General features: G+C 27.1%; 1 protein-coding gene and 1 pseudogene across 1 annotated transcript; one reads left to right on the top strand and one right to left on the bottom strand.

The window, feature by feature from the left end:
• Positions 1-6,957: 6,957 nt before the first annotated feature.
• On the top strand, positions 6,958-11,081 carry LOC140673976 (F-box only protein 21-like). The gene is made up of 8 exons (XM_072907246.1): positions 6,958-7,290; positions 7,975-8,295; positions 8,376-8,829; positions 8,956-9,092; positions 9,191-9,302; positions 9,449-9,598; positions 9,796-10,078; positions 10,325-11,081. Exons 1-8 carry the CDS (start codon positions 7,133-7,135, stop codon positions 10,603-10,605), a joined length of 1,896 nt encoding a protein of 631 aa, XP_072763347.1. The 5' UTR covers positions 6,958-7,132; the 3' UTR covers positions 10,606-11,081.
• A 4,749-nt stretch (positions 11,082-15,830) lies between these two features.
• LOC140674169 (acyl-CoA Delta-9 desaturase-like) overlaps positions 15,831-21,556 on the bottom strand; it is a 28,011-nt pseudogene continuing 22,285 nt past the window's right edge.

Genomic DNA, 21,556 nt, shown 5'->3' with positions numbered 1-21,556 from the left:
GTACGGCCTCTTAGGAAATTTGGAGATTCTTCATTTGGTTATCTCCTGGGATTATGCGGCTGTTTTTATCCATTATTTATTTAGGGGATCTCGCTTTCGGTCCTTTTCGGTCATTTCTTTGAACATCGATTTCAATGTTTAAAACTTTTTTTTTTGTTCCGCGGCCTTCTTATGACTGGTCGGGCAATTATTGCTTTATCTTTATAGGAGGTAAAGACGTGGAGCCGACAGTGCGTAGCGGCGTTATTTATTTCTTTCTTAAGATTATGCAGCTGTGTTTGTCGATTTAATCATTTAGAGGATCTCACTATCGGTTCTTTCCGGTCGTTTCTTTTGACATCGTTTTCAATGTTTTAAAATATTTTTCGTCGCGCGATCCCTTTTATGATTAGTCGGGCGATTATTGCTTCATTTTCGTGGGAGGAAAAACGTGGAGCCGACAGTGCGTAGCGACATTATTTGTTTCTTTCTTAAGATTATGCAGTTGTGTTTGTCTGTTTTGTTGTTTAGAGGATTTCGTTATTGATCCTTTCCGGTATTTGTTTAGATATCGTTTTTAGAAGGTCTAAACATTATTTGATAATAACGGTTCTTTTTTTATTGCGCGACCCGTTTTTTGTGACCGATCGGATGATTATTGTTCATTTCGTGGGAGGAAAAACGTGGAGCCGACAGGACGTAACAGGATCATTTATCAAATATTTCCAAAAATAATTTGAAAGAATTTTATATATCAATAAAATAATCTCTACAGCTGCAGATAAATATAATAATTTTGATACGATAAAACAACTCTGACGAAAAAAATATTTTTATAAGGCATTCTTAAACACATAAAATCCGACAATTATTAATTGAAATAAATGATTTTAAAATACATGATTAATTTGAGTAACGCAATTTAGTCATATTAGAATATAATATGTAAAAAATAATACAATATGGTATTAAATAAAGTATTTTATTATATAAAATTATATATATATACATATATGTATATATGTATATTCCTTCCGAATTTGTGGACTTAACCTTCCCTAATTTTAACTCATTTTTCATGACAGATTGCAATTTACTTTAGAATTAGAACATGATAAAACAATTAACTTTTTAGACGTAACACTTATAGTTGATAATAAATTTTTAATTTTTGACTGGTTTCACAAAGCAACATTTTCGGATAGATACCTTAATTTTAACTCACAACACCCCACTGTCAAAAGAAGGGTACGATTATCGGATTAGTGGACAGAGCCCCTTCTTATTATCACATGCAAAATTCCATACAAAAAACTTTGACCTCATTATCAAAATCCTCTTAGAAAATTGTTACCTTCTCAATTTGATTTTTAATGTCATTAATAAACGGGTAAATTATCTAATTAATAACCGGGAGTCTAACAAGAATATGAGAATCCGTCCTCATTTTTTACGGTACCTTACTTACCTAATGTGATTAAACAATTCAGAAATATTACTAAAAATTTAAATGTAAGATTTGCCTTCTCTAGTCTAAACAAACTTAATAGATTGATTAAGGTGCAAAAAGTTAATATACCTAATAATCAAAAAACTAATGTCGTATACGAAATCAGCTGTTCTGATTGTGATAGAACATACGTAGGTCAGGCGTCGAGAATGTTTAAGACTAGGATTTCCGAACACAAATCACAAATTAAAAGAAATACCAATAACCAGTCGGTCATTACGAATCATAGACTTTTATAGGGCCATGAATTTAAATGGAATGACGTCGAGATATTGGGTGAGGATCTTTTCTATATTAAAAGATTTATATCCGAAATATGATATTTATTAAAAGACAAAGAAATGGTTTAAGGGGATGATACCGACCGAGTTCTAACCTAACAAAACAATATATTTACTTAATATAAAAGTTGCAATTTATATACATAAAATAAAATAGGTTTCCCCTCTCAGAATTGCATAAAAGAATATTTGTGAACTTTTAGAAATGAGCTTAAAAGCGTAGAAAAAAATATTTCTTTGAAAACAAATGTTGTGCAGCACAAATATGTAAATTATGATAATATATAGCCTTTTAAGCTACAACAATAGTCAAAAACAATAATTAAATAGTACAATATATTTGTAGAACTATTACCCAGGTGCGTATTAAGGGAGGAATCTGTTTTTTTTGGTAAAAAAAAACGACTTTTTTGGGAATTTTTTTTAGCAAAACTATGCGCTGTTTTAATTTCATCTTTTCCGGATGTTTTTATTATATATTTATTTATTTAAAAATATTTTTTTATTAAAAATATCGCCTGTTATTCCTGTTCATTTATGATACCGCGTGGAGTGCCTTAATCGCTGGTTGACACGATATCTACCCTTGATACTCTGAAACAAACAAATCAAACGGTGTTTTTTTCTGTATACATGTAGTTATCGCCTGAACTAGAAGTAAGCAAAAAAAAATTTTTTTGAGAAAATGGCGACTTATCAAACTTAAATAATCGATTTTACTCTCAAATTTGGTAATTTTTTTGCAATAAAAAAAAGTATATAACGTATCACTTTTTCTTTAGTTCACGCGATAGAGGGATGTTTTCTGAACACACAGTTAAAATTTCAAGTCAATCGATTGAATAATTTTTTAGAAATCATGTCAACCAGTTGTAAAGAACCTGTTTCGAGAAAAAACGCGTTTAAAGTTTCAAGTTGAGTTTATGAAGATATATCAAGTACTTACAGCTAATCTGCTATACCAGGGCCATACAGTATGCCTTCTTCTTTCTTTCTTTCTTCTTTCTTCTTTTCCTTTTGTCAACGCAATGAAATCTATTCACATTGTATTGACCGCGCAGCAAGGAGTTCAAACAGCTGTTGTGCTCTTCAAAATATACCTGCGCGCCGAGTCGGTTTACGGTTTATAACTTTCACAATTTAATTAATTTCAAATTAAAACTTTACAGAAGTATTTTCAAGGCCTTAAACTCGATTCCGTAAAAAAAATCAATTTTTTTGACCAAAAAAAAAGAGATTCCCCCCTTAAATTAGCTCTAATAGCCGAAATGAAACAAACATACAACAAATACAAAAATCAGTCACAATATAAAAATAAGATATTAACACAATAAGAAAGAATGTATATGTTTGCACGTAAAAATATGTACTTATTTTCTTTTATTCCAGTCCAGTGTTAATATCTCACTGTGAACATAATTTTAGAGTTATGCAATTGAAATAAGATCTTCCTCTGACTCACACGCGCTCGCATTCACATGCACAGAAATATTTGTAAAATTTTCTACTATTATTATTAAAATATAAATATTATATCGACTGACTAAAAAGTCTTTTTTATTTGTTAATTCTGCATATAAATTTCATATTTTATTAATTGTATCTTGTTCATATTATCATGAACAACATTTTCAATTTTTCATATTTATATCGATTACGTCGAACATGTATCAATTATTACTTAATAACACTTAACGTAATAAAACAAAAAAAATATTTATTTTATATAATAAAACATTGTGTATACATTCATAATAATTAAAAACAATAATTAAGAAAGAAGACAGTTTATTTATTATTTATAATTTTTTGGAAATATGCATATATTTATTTATTTATTTTTAATTGTATTTTAGAAACAACTATATTTTTATTTTGCGAGATACTAACCAATTATATATGATTATATAATGATTTTAGTTATATTTAGTTTTAATTTAAAAATCACACATTTTCTTTATTTAATTAATAAATTAATATATTATAGATTATGTAAAAATTTTAACATTAAAGGGGATAGTTATTTTTATTATTAAATTGGAATTAAGCTTTTTCATAATTTTTCTTACACATTTTGTTCCATAAACATAATGGCCACCATGAAAAAAATCTTATAGCTATTCGGCAATTTTTTATCAAATTCAGTGTACTTTAAAGTATAAAAGAACGCGAAAAACCTATTTTTTTGTCGTTCCACACAATTGTTTTTTGGGTCAAAATAAAAAAAGAAAAAATTTGACAATTATACCATTTAATGGAGCAAAGTTTCAGCTTTAAGAGTCTATTTTGTTCATTGCAATACGATGACTTTAAACGGCGTTATGAGTGATCAAATTCAAAGTGCTCATTTTTTATTTAATCAATGAAAACTCAGTAAAAAAAATCGTAGACAATTTACAAAAAAACAATTTTGTAGGGAAGACTTTACATTAGAATGCTTCAAATTTTCGCAGATTTTTTTTGGACAGGCTCACAAAAAGAGAAAAAAAATTCATATTTTGTCCAGCTGATAGTTTTCTACATGTAAAAATTGCCAAACTACCAGAAACATAAAAATAATAGTGAGCCTTCAAAAGTGGAGATTTCAAGCTCTAAAATTTTTTGTTTTTAATTTAAATTTTGTTTATTTTTAAGGATGGTACAGCTGGTTGAACTTTGACTATTTAAAAAAAAAAAAATTCAAGTGTTCCTCTGATTGTTGCGAAGAGTTTATTCTAAAAAATAAATACTATACTCTAACATATATATACATATATATTTATTTTTCCTTATATTATGAAAAGATAACAGGCTAATAAGAGTCAAGGTATAAGTTGATACGAGCAGTTACCTTCAAGAATTTTTTCTTGTTATAAAAAGAAATACAACATAAATATTATATTCATTAATTAAAGAATAAATTTAATCCATCAAAAAATTTATTCAAGATAGTTTCTCGCGTTTTGTTTTATGTGATTTGCCCATTTTTATATTGTTTATAATACTTCTTACATTTTTTTATTTATTTTATTTTCATAAAATATATTTTTTGCATAATTGATTGTACAATAGTTAATAAAATCAAATTGCAAAAAATTAACTAATTAACAAGTAGTTACTTCTGAAAAAGCTTTTTTTCCATAAATTTGCTGTATTTGGCTATACATATTGAAATTATTTGCACACACGTCTGAAGTTAATGATATCCTCAATACTGATATTGCAGCGAAGAATGTATCTATCACCTCCTCAAGTAAGCACAATATCGGAACCATTATGAAAAATTTGAGTAAAACACAACAAAAATAATTTCATTTAAGAAGATCGGATAAAACTTTTTGCATATCATTAATTCCTTGTCTATAGTAATACGAAATCTACTGAGAAATTTATATTTTTATGTATTTTCCAATTTCCAATGCCAAGTGCACACGTGCGTGTCATGTGCGTACAGGAATTCTTTAAACTCTCTGACCATCTTTATATTAGAATTAGCTGTGAATCTAAATGTTCGCCTACCATATAATTGTTGTGACTGCATACAATAAGAATTTTTTTCTGTAGCTTGAAGGAACTTCTTTCAGGTAATACATACTTTTCTGATACATAAAACTGATAAAAGTTCAAAATTGATAAATTATTATTTATACTTACATTAGTAGTATTATTTAATAATTAACAAAGAAAATGACAAAATTATATTCTGCAATGAGTTTAAAAAATCCTGACATTTATTCATATACAATTATAATTTATGCTATATAAAGTTATACTGTAAAAACTAATCTTATTATAAATATATTTTAAACTTGAAAATATTTATGAAAGTATAGCCAATTTTTATAAAATTTTGAGGAAAAAACCAAACTTTGAATATTAAATTTAACGAATCCTGTAACTCAAGAAACAGCCATCAAATTCACATAAAAGTACAAATTAATTCCAAAATATATTAAAAAATGATTGCATTTGCCAAACATTTAAATTACAGGTAATTATTCACTTATACGGAGCCACCCTTTTCAATGTCCTTCACATATCAAGATCATCATCCTGAGTAATGTTGTGATTAAAAAGTTTTTAAGACGAAAAATTTTAACGAATTATTTGTTAGAAGCCCAATTAATCGACATTTCTTCGTGTGGCCACACACACACACACACACACACACACACATACGGGCGGGGGGTGCAAAAGGGGGCCTTCGGCCCATATTCTGTAAGTTAATGACAATTTTTTTCGTGAGAGTGTTTCATAAAAAAATTTCTAATAATTATAAATTAATTAAAAATTATTGTGTAAAATGACTTAACAATGACAAAATAAAAATAAATAAACATATTTTTTTAATATTTAAATCATTTACATATTTTTTTTCTAGAAGATTGATTCTATTAAAAATAATTAAAAACAAAAAAAAGAATAGACAAAAAAAATAATGAAAATATAAATAAAAGACGCATAAAAAGAGAAATAAAAACAGATTTATTTTTCTGCGCAATAATAAGAATCTTCTTTACAAAAATTTACAAACACAAAATATTAATAGTAATTGATATCGCCAGTGATGAAATGATTCGAAAGGTTTGGTAGTTAAGCGACCAAACTGGCAGAATTAAGCTTTATGCATATTTTAAATGTTAGAACACGTTTCTCATGACAACGTTTCGACTTTTGGTCATGAGAAACTAATTCTAACATTTAATAAATGCATAAAGCTTAATTCTGGCAGTTTGGTCGCTTAACTAACAAACCTTACGGGACAAAATATTAATTAAACATGTTCACAATAGAAAACACAACTTAACATTAGAAAATGAATATGAACATACACACAAGGAAACATGCGTGATGCGTGTGCGGCGATTAGTTCACAGACATCACTATATCTCATTATTTTTCTATTAATTTTATTCAAAATTTTCATAGAATATGCTGGAGATATAAAAAAATTGTCGTAAATAAAAATTGAGAGCTTTTTATGAATTCTTTTAAATATGTACTTTACTATGCCAGGAACATGTGTAATGAAAGGCAGGCAATTCCCTTAAAATTCGGAATTCAAAAGATTTGTGACAAATATTACCTGAGAGACTCCAACAAAATTTTCCTATTGTGTGCAGTCACGTGACAACAATATGGTGGGGAAGCTCTTAGGTTTCAGATTTCTCCAGAATAGGTATAGACAGAGAGTGTAAAGAACTTCTGTAGTGTATAACACGTGTTTTTGGTAATTGGAAAATACATAAGAATATAGGTTTCGCAATAGATTTTGTGTGACTACAAAAAGTAAATTAATGATACGCAGTCCGATCTTCTTAAATTAAATTACTTTTCTGTGTTTTGCTAAATTTTTAACTAAATTTGTTTCATAAACGAAATAATGACGACGATAACGAACTTACCTGAAGAATTGATAGATACTATACTTGGCTACAACGATATCACTATTGAGGATATCATTAACTTCAGATGTGTGTGCAAAAAATTTCAACATGTAGTCAAACACAACAAGTTTATGGAGAAAAAGTTTTTTCAAAGGTAATTACTTGTTAATTAGGTAATTTTTTGCAACTTAATTTTATTAATATACCACCATAATTAACTCTGAAAAAAATATATTTTATAAAAATAATACATATAAAAAACATATAAAATATAATAAACAATATAAAAAGATTAAGAAATGAATCAATGAAAGTTAAATCACATAAAGAGTCCGAGAAATTATTCTCACTACATTTTTTATCAATTAAATTTAGCCTTTAATTAATTAAAGAATAGTTAAATTTTATATTTCCTTTATGAGCGAAAAGTTTTTGAAGACAGCTCCTATTTATTTTTCTGTTTCTTGAATTTTATTATCCAGTTTTAGTAATAGAACTATTTTATTTAATTATGTTATTAAATAATTCATTAAACTGATGTTTAATAAATACACAGAGTATAAAAGTTAATTTGTTATATTTATGGCTATCATGCTGTCCATTGTTTACATTTTACATAATTGTATATTGTTAATGTGTAATTTTTTATTACAATTTAAATTGAAAATTGTATATCTCATACTATATATTGTATTAAAATAAAACAAGAATGTCGATATTTGGACTAATTACGTATACTACACAATTTAAACAATATAATTCTTGGAAAACTTGTTACTAATGCAATAATTTAGCGTTTTATATAAATTTACGATAATATTATTTATTTCAATTTCAGATGGCCTACAGCGAGAAAACTCTATAACAAGAAGCTTAAACAAAATGAACAGGAAGCGTCTGAAACGAATAAACAGAAAAATAAAGAAAGTTTGAACTTTATAGAAATAGGCATAAATTGGGTGAGACGATTACAAAATTCCATGCCTCAAAAAATTCAAGAATATTATGAACGCGGTATATTAATGGAAAACTCAACACATTACACTTACATGTTTAAGTTAGATAAAGATATGTCACATCGATTTAGTATGAATAGAGATGATATAAAAATTTCTTTCTATATTGATGAGATTAAAAATTTGCTCCCTGAATTTTCACGGTAAAATTATATCAATTAAAGTACAATTAACTTTACGAACTAACATATATATTGCACAGTTAATATGTATATTTTTTCAGAAAAACTGTTTACGATCTAACAGAAAAATATTACTATGTACAACTTTTTAACTGTCTGAGGAATTATATGTGGGAGACAAAATTAATAAAATTTGAAAAGCAACCTCACAAAGTGCAACTACTAGAACGAATTGCTACTTTTGTGGCACAAGACATACAGCGTCAAAAGGAGGTATTTTTCTCGTCCATAACAGCAATACTAGATAGTATGGCACTAGAAGTATTGAATAGCCTCAGAGAGAAATATCCCGACCATTCAATATTCTCGACGTCTGCAGAAAATTTTTCCTATTGGGAAAAGAACAATATCGATGATAATCATTGGAATGAAGCCGAAGGAACTCAGATTATGAACACACTCGAGGAACATATATTCGGCAAATTAAACTTCCGACCAAACAAAGTGGAAAACATAGATTGGAATACACAATTAAAATACAAATGTATAGATAATGTAAGTACTATTGAATATAATGTATTATAGAAATATGGCCAATTATGCTGTGAACATGGTCATGTTGCTGTAATCTTAGAAATACTTTCTCTCTAATTAATTTCTGCATTGTAACTTTTGACATAGGTCTTAGAACATAAATATGGTCAAGAAATAATAATATATATAATATATCATAGCGTTGCCAGAAGACTTGGTCTACGTTGCGATATAATAAAAGGATATCCCGGTAAGCGCATCTGTCTATTTTGGAAACCAACATAGTAAGTATAATATCAAATTTGAAGTTATTTGAATCTTTCGATATTTTCATTTTTACCATACACACACGTATACAAATATTATTTTATATTGTTTACAGTGTCACAAATAGTTCAACAAATGTAAGATGTTTTAGAATAAATTTTGAAAAATTCCCAGATTGTTTTACCACGTATCATTTTAAAAAATTGGAAATAATAGAAGCTAAAAAGGTTGGTAATTACTCGCACTTAATTTTTATTAATTTTAATATTAATTTACGTATTATTAAAATTAAACACATAGACTTGCACAATATATAATTTTTTCGTTTCTAATTAGAACATTATTTACACATTTAAATCATTTTTTATTGTAGATGCTAGACATATTATCGAATATGATCCAGTATAATGAAAATTTGTGGAAAGTGAATGATACAGACTTATCACATTACGATGATTTCAACTGGAATATGAATTTAAGAGATTGGAGTACGAATTTAGAAAAAATTGGACCACACTGTATTGTGCGTAAGCCCTACACATGCTGTATATTAATAATAATAATAATAATTAAAAACGTTCTCTCTGATAACATACCATTATATAGAAATTATAATTATTTATAATTTGACTAGCTGTAATTTAACTTCTTACAAATGTTTATATAAGTATTACTTGACAAGAAATATCAATTAAAAAGCTTGAACTTACATTTTTTTAGTTCATCCTAAACATATCAAAATTTAAAATGCTAAATGCAAGATCAGACGATGTAAAATTTGCAGTTGGAATGATCGTAACACATGGTGATCAATCTGCAGATTGTTCTACAGGCGTAATAATTGGATGGCATCGATATAAAGATAGAAAGTTTGTTGAAATCTCTGTAGAAGATAGAAGAGATGGGTCTCAAGATTTTCCATTGAAGATCTGTAGTGACATAAAGGAACAAACACATTACATAATTCTTACCGAAAATAATGAAATGTGTTATGTGGGAGAAGGTATGAATATAATTATATTGGCATATTTATATCTTAAATTACAATTTTTTCTATATTTGTCTCATCTCTTTATACGTATTGCAAAATAGTATTCTATTTTATTTTAATTTATCTTGTTCTTTTTTTTTCTTAATGTAAATATTTTATTTATTTTTAGTATTATTTTTTATCGTATTTCTTTATTATTATTTAATTTTACTTATCAGTAATTGATTTTTTCTCGGTGTTTTTTAATTTTTATTATAGACGCTGTAACTTTAACAACACCGAAATGGATAGAAAATAGTGAGATAGGTCGTTACTTTAACAAATTCGAAGGCACTCATTACGTACCAAACAAAGCGCTGGAAAAATGTTACCCGCATGATGCCGCTGTAACTGCCGCTGTAACTACTAAAAAAAAGAATCGATTCTTGATCCGCGGATCGAGGAGATCCGAGAGACTTAGGACAAAGAGAATCACGAAAAGAATTAATTGTAATAATACGCGTGTGAGGAAAAAAAATGCATTTTATTGTACTCTATAATCTCATCAGTATTTTTCAAATATATATGTATATATAAATATTAGATGTCCGGTAATAATTGCCCCACCTCTCTAGGCAAATAGAGCAGGTCAAACAGAACATAAAAGTCTTCTACAATTTTGCGATCTTCGTAATAATTATCGAGAAATTAATTAACAAAGTTTGACAAATCCGAGCAAGTATACGAAGCCTTATAATCCGAAAAGTACTTCACGAAAAAATATTTTATTATAGTGTTTTGGAAAGCACTCGAGATAAACTACAAGAATATGCAATAATATATAGGGTGTAGCATTTAAAAAATTAAACATGACGTTTATGTGACCTTCAAATAACTTTTCAAGGTCAAACCAATGGTACCCTCTTATGACCCCTTCGAAATCAAACAACTTTTGCCTGAAACATTTTTCTCTCTCGGGCTTGGTTTTCGAGATATTCGATTGAATCGATTAAAATGGCCCACCCTGTGTATATATACAGGGTGACCCATTTTAACTTAGCCACTGTAATATTTCAGCAGGAAAGCATTTTCTGAGAAAATGTTTCAAACCAAAGTTGTAGGATTTCGAGGGAACCATAAGATGGTACCATTGGTTTGACCTTGAATTTTCAATAGAAGGTCACGTGAAAGTCACGTCAATTTTTTTAAATGGAACACTCTATGTATTATTGCACATTCTTGTAGCTTATCTCGAGAGCTTTCCAAAACACTATAGTCAAATGTTTTTTCATGAAGTACTTTTCGAGCTATAAGCCTTCAAATTTGCAATATTTTGACATAAAATACAAGATATCTCGTAAAATATTCATTTCTCGATTATCTTACCCTAATACTTCTATGCACAGAATAATGAGACGAATCAAGTGGTGTAATTAAAACACAGTTATCTTTAAGAAAAAATCTGAATTTGCAACTAGCAGTTACACATTTTTACTTTAACATAATTATGTGTTGTAATTACACCAATTGATTCGTCTCATTATTCTGTGTATAAAAGTATTGGGGGTAAGATAATCAAAAAATGAATATTTTACGAGATATCTTGTATTTTATATCAAAATATTGCAACTTTGAAGCTCATAACTCGGAAAGTACTTAATGAAACGTAACGTTATTATAGTGTTTCGGAAAGCTCTCGAGACAAGCTATAAGAATATGTAATAAAAAATAGAAGTTTTCATTTAAAAAAACATTAACGACCTTGATCTGATTTTGACAAGGTCACTCAAGGCCAAGTCCACATTTCCGTCATGTGTCCCCCTTTAAACTATGCAACTTTTATTTGAAATATTTTTCAATAAAATCATCGATTCGCAAAATAATCGACCAAATCACTTAAAATGAATCACCCTGTATATATCATTATTAAGAGTCATTATCAAAAAGATACACAAAATAAGTAATATTCTCTCTCCAAATTATATTATTGAGACGAATACACCTGCCGTGGGACATACCGTCTGTGAAGAAATAAGAAAAGTAGTTCAAAATCTTCTGGGTCATTCACAAAAAAATAAAATATTATAAATATATTTTTTTTAATAAAGACTAAAAGGCTCACAAATTAAAATTACGGGAAAACATAAAAAGCATAAAAACCAAGCGCCAGATAAAGGAACGTAAATAAAAACGTTTTAATAATAATTGTAGTAAAACGATCAGACTTTACTTTCAAATGTTTAGATCCATTTTTGCATTATCTTTAGTAATAAAAAGCTATTTTAAAATATAACAAAGGCGCCTATGATTTCGCAATTATATCAAATTATAACGCTGAGTTCTTCAATGGTTCACACTGTATAATTAAAAGTAATAGTGCCTGCTCAAATGCACTTTTAAGGTCAATGCCATAATGGCGAGAACAAAGAAAAAAAAGAAGAAAAAACCAGAGAAAGACTCATCACAAACTGTGAGCAACGCGAGACAAAACGCACGCGACCGTCTCAGGTGCACAAGTGAACTAAAAGTTTTTCCAAAAATTTATCGTCTTTTTTATAAAAATGTATACATTTTATAATAAAAAGAAAAATTTTAATTATCTGAAATTATTGTTCATTTATTTTTTTTAAAACATACGCAAAAACAAGTAATTCGCAAGAAAAAAAAGTATCAAAAATACGTCACTTTGATTCTTCTAAATAATTCAAAATTTTGCAATGCACATACTTTTAATAATTTTTTTCTTTTAGTAGGAAATTTCTATATAGGGGAACGTGGGGTAGAACGGCCAACGTAAGCATTGAGCAAGTTTTCAACATATTAAAAAGAAATAAATCGATTTTTTTTTTACTAAAAATATTCTTTGGAATATCCACTATAAGAAAAAACGTAAGTTTATTATAAAATAATAGTTTAAATAGACGAGATTATTGATTCAGTAAAAGCTTAGATTTTCGTGATATGCTTTTCATGCGGGGTATAATGGACTACCTCCAAAACTTGTTTATTTCATTAACATTGATGTCTAAAACTTTTTAAAAGTTGTATATTATAATATGTTATATAGAATATAAGAATATATAAATTTGTATTTTTAAATGATAACTATAAATTAATATATATATATTGTAAAAGAATAAAATATTTTTTTCTTCTTCCTTTTTATTATATCTACTTATTTATATTATCTTTTATGTATGGAATGTATATATATTTGTTTATTACAGTTTAGTAAAACGAGTAGTATTATTTTATTTTATCTTATCCTACAGCGGGGAACACGTCTATGGTGACTTAAGTGCTAAGCTGAACAGGTCCTATCTGTATGAGCGCGTCTCGTAAATTGTTAACCTCACCGTCGATTTTATTATAAGATTAGTTTTATTATAGCTTTCTCATTTAGAGGATAAAATTAATTCGTTGGAATGTAGGAGTACTGCTGTCGGATTTGCAGAAGGCAAAACTAGCCTCCATTTTTTAAACAGAACAAACAGGTGTGTCAAAGAAACTCATTCCTATGTTTAAAGAACCTTATCAGATAGCCAAGACTTTGCGAAATAATCGATATATTATTACTGATATTGATGGGTTTCAAAATACGCGTAAGCCTTATTTGAGCGTTTAGGAACCTGCTAACATTCGCCGGTTGGTTACCAGCAAACGTGCAACAGATAAATACGGAATAATTTCATCTTTACTTATATCTTAGTATTGATATGTATTTGTGTACACTTAATATTTATATACATAGATTTAAGAATTGTTCATTTATATCCTAGAGTTATTATCTACATGTATTCTTGGTATATCAATGTTATTAATAAGCCAAAGTAATTTGAAATATTTAGGCGATATTAATGTAATAAAAGTACAATAACTTAGCAAAATTCGGGACAATCTTTATATCAGAATAGGCCGAGCTGTAAGCGAAAAGAATATATATATATAAGTAATTTGAATTTGTTTATTTAGGTCAGTCTCTAGGCGAGATCGACAGAGGAAACATGAGAGAGAGAGAGAGAGAGAGAGAGAGGGGGGGGGGAGAAGGAGAGAATTTTACATCTACATATACGCAAATAAAGAATTGTATATTAAAAGTATATTAAAATTATTTTATTAAATTCTTATATATATATATATATATATATATATATATATATATATATATACATATATATTCTGCGGAATGATTCATATATTTTTTAAACGTCTGTTTTTCTTTCTATATAAAAAACACAAACCAAAACCATCATTTAAACCTAATCATTTTATGTGTAATTAAGATTCAATCTTATATAATACATAAAAAAGGAATATTTGAATTAAAACGATAAAATAATTAGGTAAACGACATGATTCAATATATATTTATATTTATATTTATTTATATTCTTAATTAATTTTACTGTTTCAAAGAAGACATTTCTTTACCATATTGGAAGATACAGTTCTTAAATCATAAGCTAAGCCTAAGTATGATTTGATTTGATAGAGATTCTACTTTAATATCAGTCATTATGTCCTTATAATGTCGCATGAAAAACAAATTCATTACTTAAGGATGTTTAGCACTTACATCGAAGCAAAAAGTAGCCGAAATTGACGAATATATACTTTTCTCATATATCTTAATATATGATTATTATAAAGATTGCAGAAAATCTTATTATTTATTCATAGCTAGAGTGTAGAAATGTATTTTCCAACTTCTGTTGCCTTTCTTCGGAGAATTTTCGTGTTTCTTAAATTATAATGAGAAACTTTTATCATTGACGGTACCTCGATTTCAACATTACAGCACAAAATTTGAATTGTAAAAATAAAAAAATTTACTCGTACAGAGTAATTTAAAATGTCAGAATAAAAATTATAATAATGAATAATGACAAAATATAGAAGATTTTTAACTATTTCTTTGATAAATTTAATAATTTGTCATTTCTCCGAGAAGAAAGAAATGTGGCAACATGATAATTTTTCATAAATTAGTCGCTTCTCGCTTACACGTTTGTATATAGAAGCTTCTTCAGATGAAAAGATAGGTTATTTAAAATGTCAAAAGAAGGCTCAGCAGAATACTACGTTGCCACGTTTTTACAATAAATAATATGTCATCACGGATAACAGGACAAAATTGAGAAAATTATATTTCATATCTTTTGAACTAGTCAGTACTTGACCAAAATTATGTGATCAAATATTTCTTCTATATTTAAACTATACTTTTGCAAATTTTGAATAAATTCTTATTATTATTTCTATCTATTTTAGCTCTTAAAGCAACACAATCACTGGTTTTTTATAAGATAGAAAATCTGTAATCGTATCAATTTAAGGGTTAAAAAGGACAGAAATAATTATATTTATACTTATTTATATAAATAATTATATTTATAATTATATTAATACTTTTACTTATAATTAGATCGACAAAATAATTATATTTATAATAATTTCGACGGGTAAATTCATTGCAAATTAAAATCCTTATAACTTTTGATTGCTTCAGTTAATCAACTCTAGGTTTTTTTATAAGTCTCTGAACATGTATCAGAACAATCTGTGCAAATTTTATTAAATTCCTATATTTTTAAAAATAAGTACTAAATATCCTTAAGATATCAATTAGTAATTTATTATTAATATTGAGTTGTACATTATAAAATATATTTGCAAACAAATGTAATATATAAATTAAAAATAGAAAATAAACGTTCTGCATAATCAAATACTTAAAAGTAACAATTTTCACTGTAAGATGTTACTCATTATTAATTTTACTGTTTCAAAGAACGCAGTTTTTTATCATCTTAGCAGATGCAGTTTTTAAATCATAAGCTAAGCCTAGGTACCCACACAGATCTATAAAAGCTGTGATTAAATTGAGTTTATAACTTCCAAACTCCCCTGTTTTGTAATCTCATGGGAAGACGTGATGGTAGTTATGCCAGCCCTCGCCAAACGCTACGAAAGAGACACCAGCATTGTCCGTGGGGGTGATTGATCTATATCATAAAATAAATTTCTAAGCAACAACGCAAAATAAGCACAAGTTTGCACGAAATAAATAGTATACAAGTACAATACGTACTTATCATATGGTTTTACACCCCACATGTGAGCCACGGAATTCACCAACCAAGTTGCATTTAAGTTTAAACAATATCTAGAAATAACCATGTTCCACGCATATGGCAGTTTCTCATCCCATGCCCACCAAGGTATCAAGACTGACACAATAAAACAGATTGATACCAAATATACGTACCACCTAAAACAGATAGGAATAAAAAAGAAATCAATATCAATAAAATCAAGCGAACAAAATGATATTTACTTAACTTATTCTCGTAAGAATAAGATATGCGCATCGCACCTTCTTTGAAAGACCACGAAGGGGTCTTGCTCGAGATCGTTCATATCGACCATAGCGCCCTTGCTGATGACATCCGGATGTTTGCGAACCATAAGCCAACCGATATGCGAGAAAAAGAAGCCTCTAAGCGCGTTGTATGGATCGGCGTCAGTATCGGTGAATTTATGATGCACTCTGTGATCTCTGGATCACTCGTAAATGTGATTCTAAAAAATATAGCTTATTAGAAAACAAACAACATTGCGCTACAGAAAAAAGAAAATTAAAAGCTGTAATCAATAGCTCGCAAAAATGTAAGTTCTATATGATACTTGAATGAGAGAAGGGAAAAAAAAATTAAAATTAAGCTTACTTGAAAAGAAAAAGTCTGCAAAATCATAAGAATAAATTTCAGCGGCCATTTTGCCTTATAAGATCGGTGACGCCCATAGCCCCAATGGCACAAATAACCCAATCTATAAATAAATTGCAAATAATTGTATGACAATATATACTTTATTTTATTATTATATTTATGTAAGCAATGTACTTTAAGAATTTATAGATTGTTATAAATAAATAAAATACGTACTCCAGAGGATTGTCAAGAATTTAGCATAAAAAATGGCTAGATATATTCCATAAAGGAATGAAAGATGAATATAAATGAAAACAATGATATTTAGCCAAACAATTTTCCACTTATAATTAACCTCATGTAGCTCTTTTGCCAGCACTTCATCATTTACAGTCTTTTTAAATATCATTATAAAATTTTCCAATACATTGACTGTCACTGTAAAACATTTAGGTAAATATAGTTTGACAACTCGATTAATTAATTAGGAAAAAAGTTTTTCGTATCATAATTATTGGAAAAATCGCAAAAAACGGTAGAGACTTTTTGCTCATTGTCAGTTTGATCCTGTTAACAAGAGATTTTTCTTTCACGAATTACCTGATAATAAACGCGTATGGTGCAAAGTGTGCACTTGTGTGTTCTTGCGTGAAAAAAAAATTTATATTCACCACGTTCAGTTTCTAATATTTTTAAGAATATAACCTTTTGAATCTGACAACCATTCGTTACATAACATTTTACATCCGGGAAAAAATAAGTTCTAGGAGTCAGTATCATTATACACTTAATTAAAATTTATTTCATGTTCGTTGTGTTTCAAACAATATAATACGAAGTTCAGCAGACATGTGCATAATGACAATATAAGAATATGCTAAAATAAGATAAACACATGATAATACGATTACGGTGCTACTTTTGCGGATGTACATTCAAGTACAAGACGCACTGTGTGTTTGGTTCAAATTTATATATAACGTTTTAAATGATAAAAACATATGCAATACACATATCTTTTTAAAAGTAATGCTAGAATTTTGAAGGGAATGAAAAACATCTTTATAGAATTTATTATTATTTTTCTGCGTTGTATATTAAATTACTACTTAAAGAATGCTATTGATAAATATTTTATTGCATGTTCTTAGGATTTGTACAGTTCATAGAAATATATTTTTTAAACAAATATTTTATTTTTCTATTATTTTGAAGGGAAAAAGGGAAAATCGTAAAAATGTCGTGAAAACTTAAAAACATTTAAAGATAGATCTATTTGTATATATATGTGTAAATACAATGTGTTCGGTAATAATATTATTGCGTTCAAAAAAATAAAACCGGTTAGACCAAGTAGAGAAATTCTTTAGGAAATCTTTCATTTTGTAGTATTTGCAATAATTAATAAGAATTTAGTTTAAAAAATTCGGCCAATCTGTGCATATAAATAGAGTATTGAAAAAACATATATGTATAATTATGCTTTTATTTATACTCAAGAATTTAGAAAAAAATTAGAAAATAAGAAATTATCACAATTATGTTTCAAATTAAAAACAATTCTAACAAAAATAAAATATATAAAACTGACTGACACTGACTGCAACTTATACGAGAAAGGCTATCTTACGCTCTCTACTAGTAAAATATATGAATATATGAACTACTATATATGAATATATGAAATATATGAACAACTAATCAAGATACTATATTATGACAATCTACTAGCTACATAAATATAGGATGTGTAATCACACATAATTACACAAGCAGTTATATTATAATCAATATACTTATATACAGTGTTGGGAAGTAACGCGTTACTATTTTTTGATAACTGTAATAGTAACGGCGTTACAAATTTTGTTTGTAACGGAAAAAGTAACTTTGTTACATTTTTCGATAACGAGTAACAAAATTAACAAACAACTTAAAGACGTATTATTGTCTTTTAAATAACTTTAAGATCTCCTTTCTTCTATTTGTGTTGTCTGGCATTTTTTTCGAATATATTTGAAAATACTTGAATATACTATACTTTTTTTGAATATAATTTTATTAGTAGTAATTTGTATTTACAGTATCTAAAAGTGTTTAAAAAAGCTTGTCTACAATTTTTTTTCAAAAGTTTCTTTTATTTAAAATATTTTATTATCAAAATTATCATCAAAATAATTACACACTTTATATCAATAACGATATTATTATAAAAATTATATTATTTTGATTACTTTAATGTAAAATAATAGCAATAATTTTTTATTTTAAATTTTTAACACGATACGATAATTTTCGTAATGTCAAATTCTTGACTAATCATTAAATTATGTCTTAAACGTTTTTTAAAAAGTAGAAAGACTTTTTCACAGATTGTTGAAATATTGCACAGCATAATAATTAATAGTGACCTTAATTTTTATATAATTTTGAAAATTTGATTTGATTTTAAAGAAGAGATATAAGGGGGGTGCTAATTTTCAAATGGCAACAATTTTTCGCCCAAAGTAGAATTTTTAAAAAATATGCAAAAATAAAAAAACAGCGTCATTTTGAAAATAAGTATTAATTTTTCGGCTATTTTTTTCGTTTTTAAAGAGCTGTAGAATTTCAAAAATCCAAACTCATATATTCTAAAAATCTTTTTGAATTTTTTGTTTCAGATAAGCAGAATGGCCCTAATCGTGCGCACCGTGCAACTACTTTTTCTTTTATGGGTTGAGAAGAACTGCTACATACAGCTTAATTCTTGGAATTTTTCAATAAAAAAAATTTTTAAAGAAACTTAAAAAGTTGCTTAACAAACAGAAAAAACTTTTATTTTAATTGATCTTATGCGTTCCTTATATAAAAAATTTGCATAGAAAAGCTTAAAAATCAGGCCTCTAAACCGAATTCCTCCCGTAAGCGAGCTCGTATGTACATCTGATAACAATTGATGACTGCTGCACCTGCTATAATATCTCACGATCATTTCTTATTTGTGCACAATAATAAATAATTTTTTACAAGTGATCATTCTATTTTAAATATATCCATGTAATTTTATATTATTTTTAAAATCATTATTTAATTATTACGAATAAAAGTTTACTTTCTATCGATCAAATGCATTTTTCTTGAAAACAGTTAGTTTTAATGAAATAAAACTAGAATATCTTTTTCTTAGAGATGTGAAGAATCTATAAACATAACTCAAAAATAAAAACCCCATTGGCTTTAAAGTTTTGTAAGTTAAAAGACTTACAGATGATCAGACTCTGGTTCTCCGAGATGATATTAAAAAATCTATCACACTATTTTAAAGATCTCCACTTAATAATAAAAAAGTTATTATACATTATTAAGATCTACAAAGTAATATAAAAGTTATTTAAAAAAATTATTCTCAAATTTAAATTTTAACGACAAATATTTCGGTAGAAATGCATCATAGAAACAAATTTTATAGAAACTTATGGGGTTATTTTTACCTGCTCTACATGCTCACGAGAAATTGCCAACCTTTGCCAAGACACCCTGTATATATGTATATATATAAGATATCAATTAATTATATAAAGGATAAGGATTAAATAAATTTTTCCTTTCTAATAATGATTTGCGGATGAACCAGTCGATTATTCTATTACTGCTGCAATTATATTACGCAGAAATTATGCATGGGTGACGGGAATTTTTGCTACATCAGATGTCACGGCATATATTGGGAATATATTACCTTGTCTCTTCATAATTAGTCGATTATATAATTTAATAATTTAATGTATTATTACAATAAAAATTGTAATCGGCTGATGTTAAAATGTTATAAATGCTAATCATTTTATCAATACACACACACACACACTTTTAAATTTTTGAGATATTGAAATATCATATACGTTTTGAGATATTATATAATTCACGATTAGTTCTTTTATAACGGTATTATTATATGTTATATCGAATTCATGATTCTTTTCTTTCACAATGCTACGCGATATTATAAAATCCATTAATTTTAAAAAATAAATCAAATAAGAAAAAAATATATTGAACTACACAGTAATTTTGTTTCTAAAAAAATCACTGTTCCCATGACTCCAATGCAAATTAACTCAGATTTTTCTTGGTTTGTTTCTTAAAATTTACGAATTTATAATGTGTGTGTTTATTGACTAAATTAAAATACTCTAATTTATATTCATAAAAAAAAAATAATTTGCATCCTTTAGCAAATCTTGTCTTGAATATTTCATTATTATAAGTTATTGATAGATATTTAAAGGAAAAAAAATGAGATTTACAAATATAAATTTTCTTTTTATAATAATAATAAATATATTTTATTTTAATAATAAGAAAGCTTTTATACAATTATACAAAATTATTAAGATATTTTTTTTGTGTGCTTTAGCAATACCTTCTACAATCAAATTTTCAGTTTTGACTACTGCATATATTTAATTTCATCTTTGAATATTTTCTAAATGTTAGTATGTAATTAAAGAAATTGTATATTATTACGTCAGCTATTACAATACAACGCTTAGAATGTAATTTTATCTCAAATATTTAAATGCCCTCTTCAAGCCCAGAATTTTTCAAATAATAGATTAAAGACACATCGAAATTTCAAAATTGTTTAAAAATATAATTTTCCTAAATATGCATTAATTTTGACCGTTGAACGTATTTGATACAGTGATAAATGTCTCGGAAATCTGAATACATTTTTGTAAAATTTTAAGAGAGAAAGAAACATAAATTTTATTTGAACTATATATTAGGCAAACTAATTAAATTATTTATCAAA

Source organism: Anoplolepis gracilipes, chromosome 15, assembly GCF_047496725.1.
Source record: "Anoplolepis gracilipes chromosome 15, ASM4749672v1, whole genome shotgun sequence".
Lineage (NCBI taxonomy): Eukaryota > Metazoa > Arthropoda > Insecta > Hymenoptera > Formicidae > Anoplolepis > Anoplolepis gracilipes.
Note: the sequence above shows the minus strand (reverse complement) of the source record. Positions and strands in the feature narration are given on the sequence as shown.

Coding starts and splice junctions, on each gene's coding strand:
- LOC140673976 (XM_072907246.1), top strand. CDS start 7,133: ATGACGACGATAACGAACTTACCTGAAGAATTGATAGATACTATACTT. Junction 7,291..7,974: donor GAGAAAAAGTTTTTTCAAAG/GTAATTACTTGT, acceptor TTTCAATTTCAG/ATGGCCTACAGCGAGAAAAC. Junction 8,830..8,955: donor AATACAAATGTATAGATAAT/GTAAGTACTATT, acceptor CTTTTGACATAG/GTCTTAGAACATAAATATGG.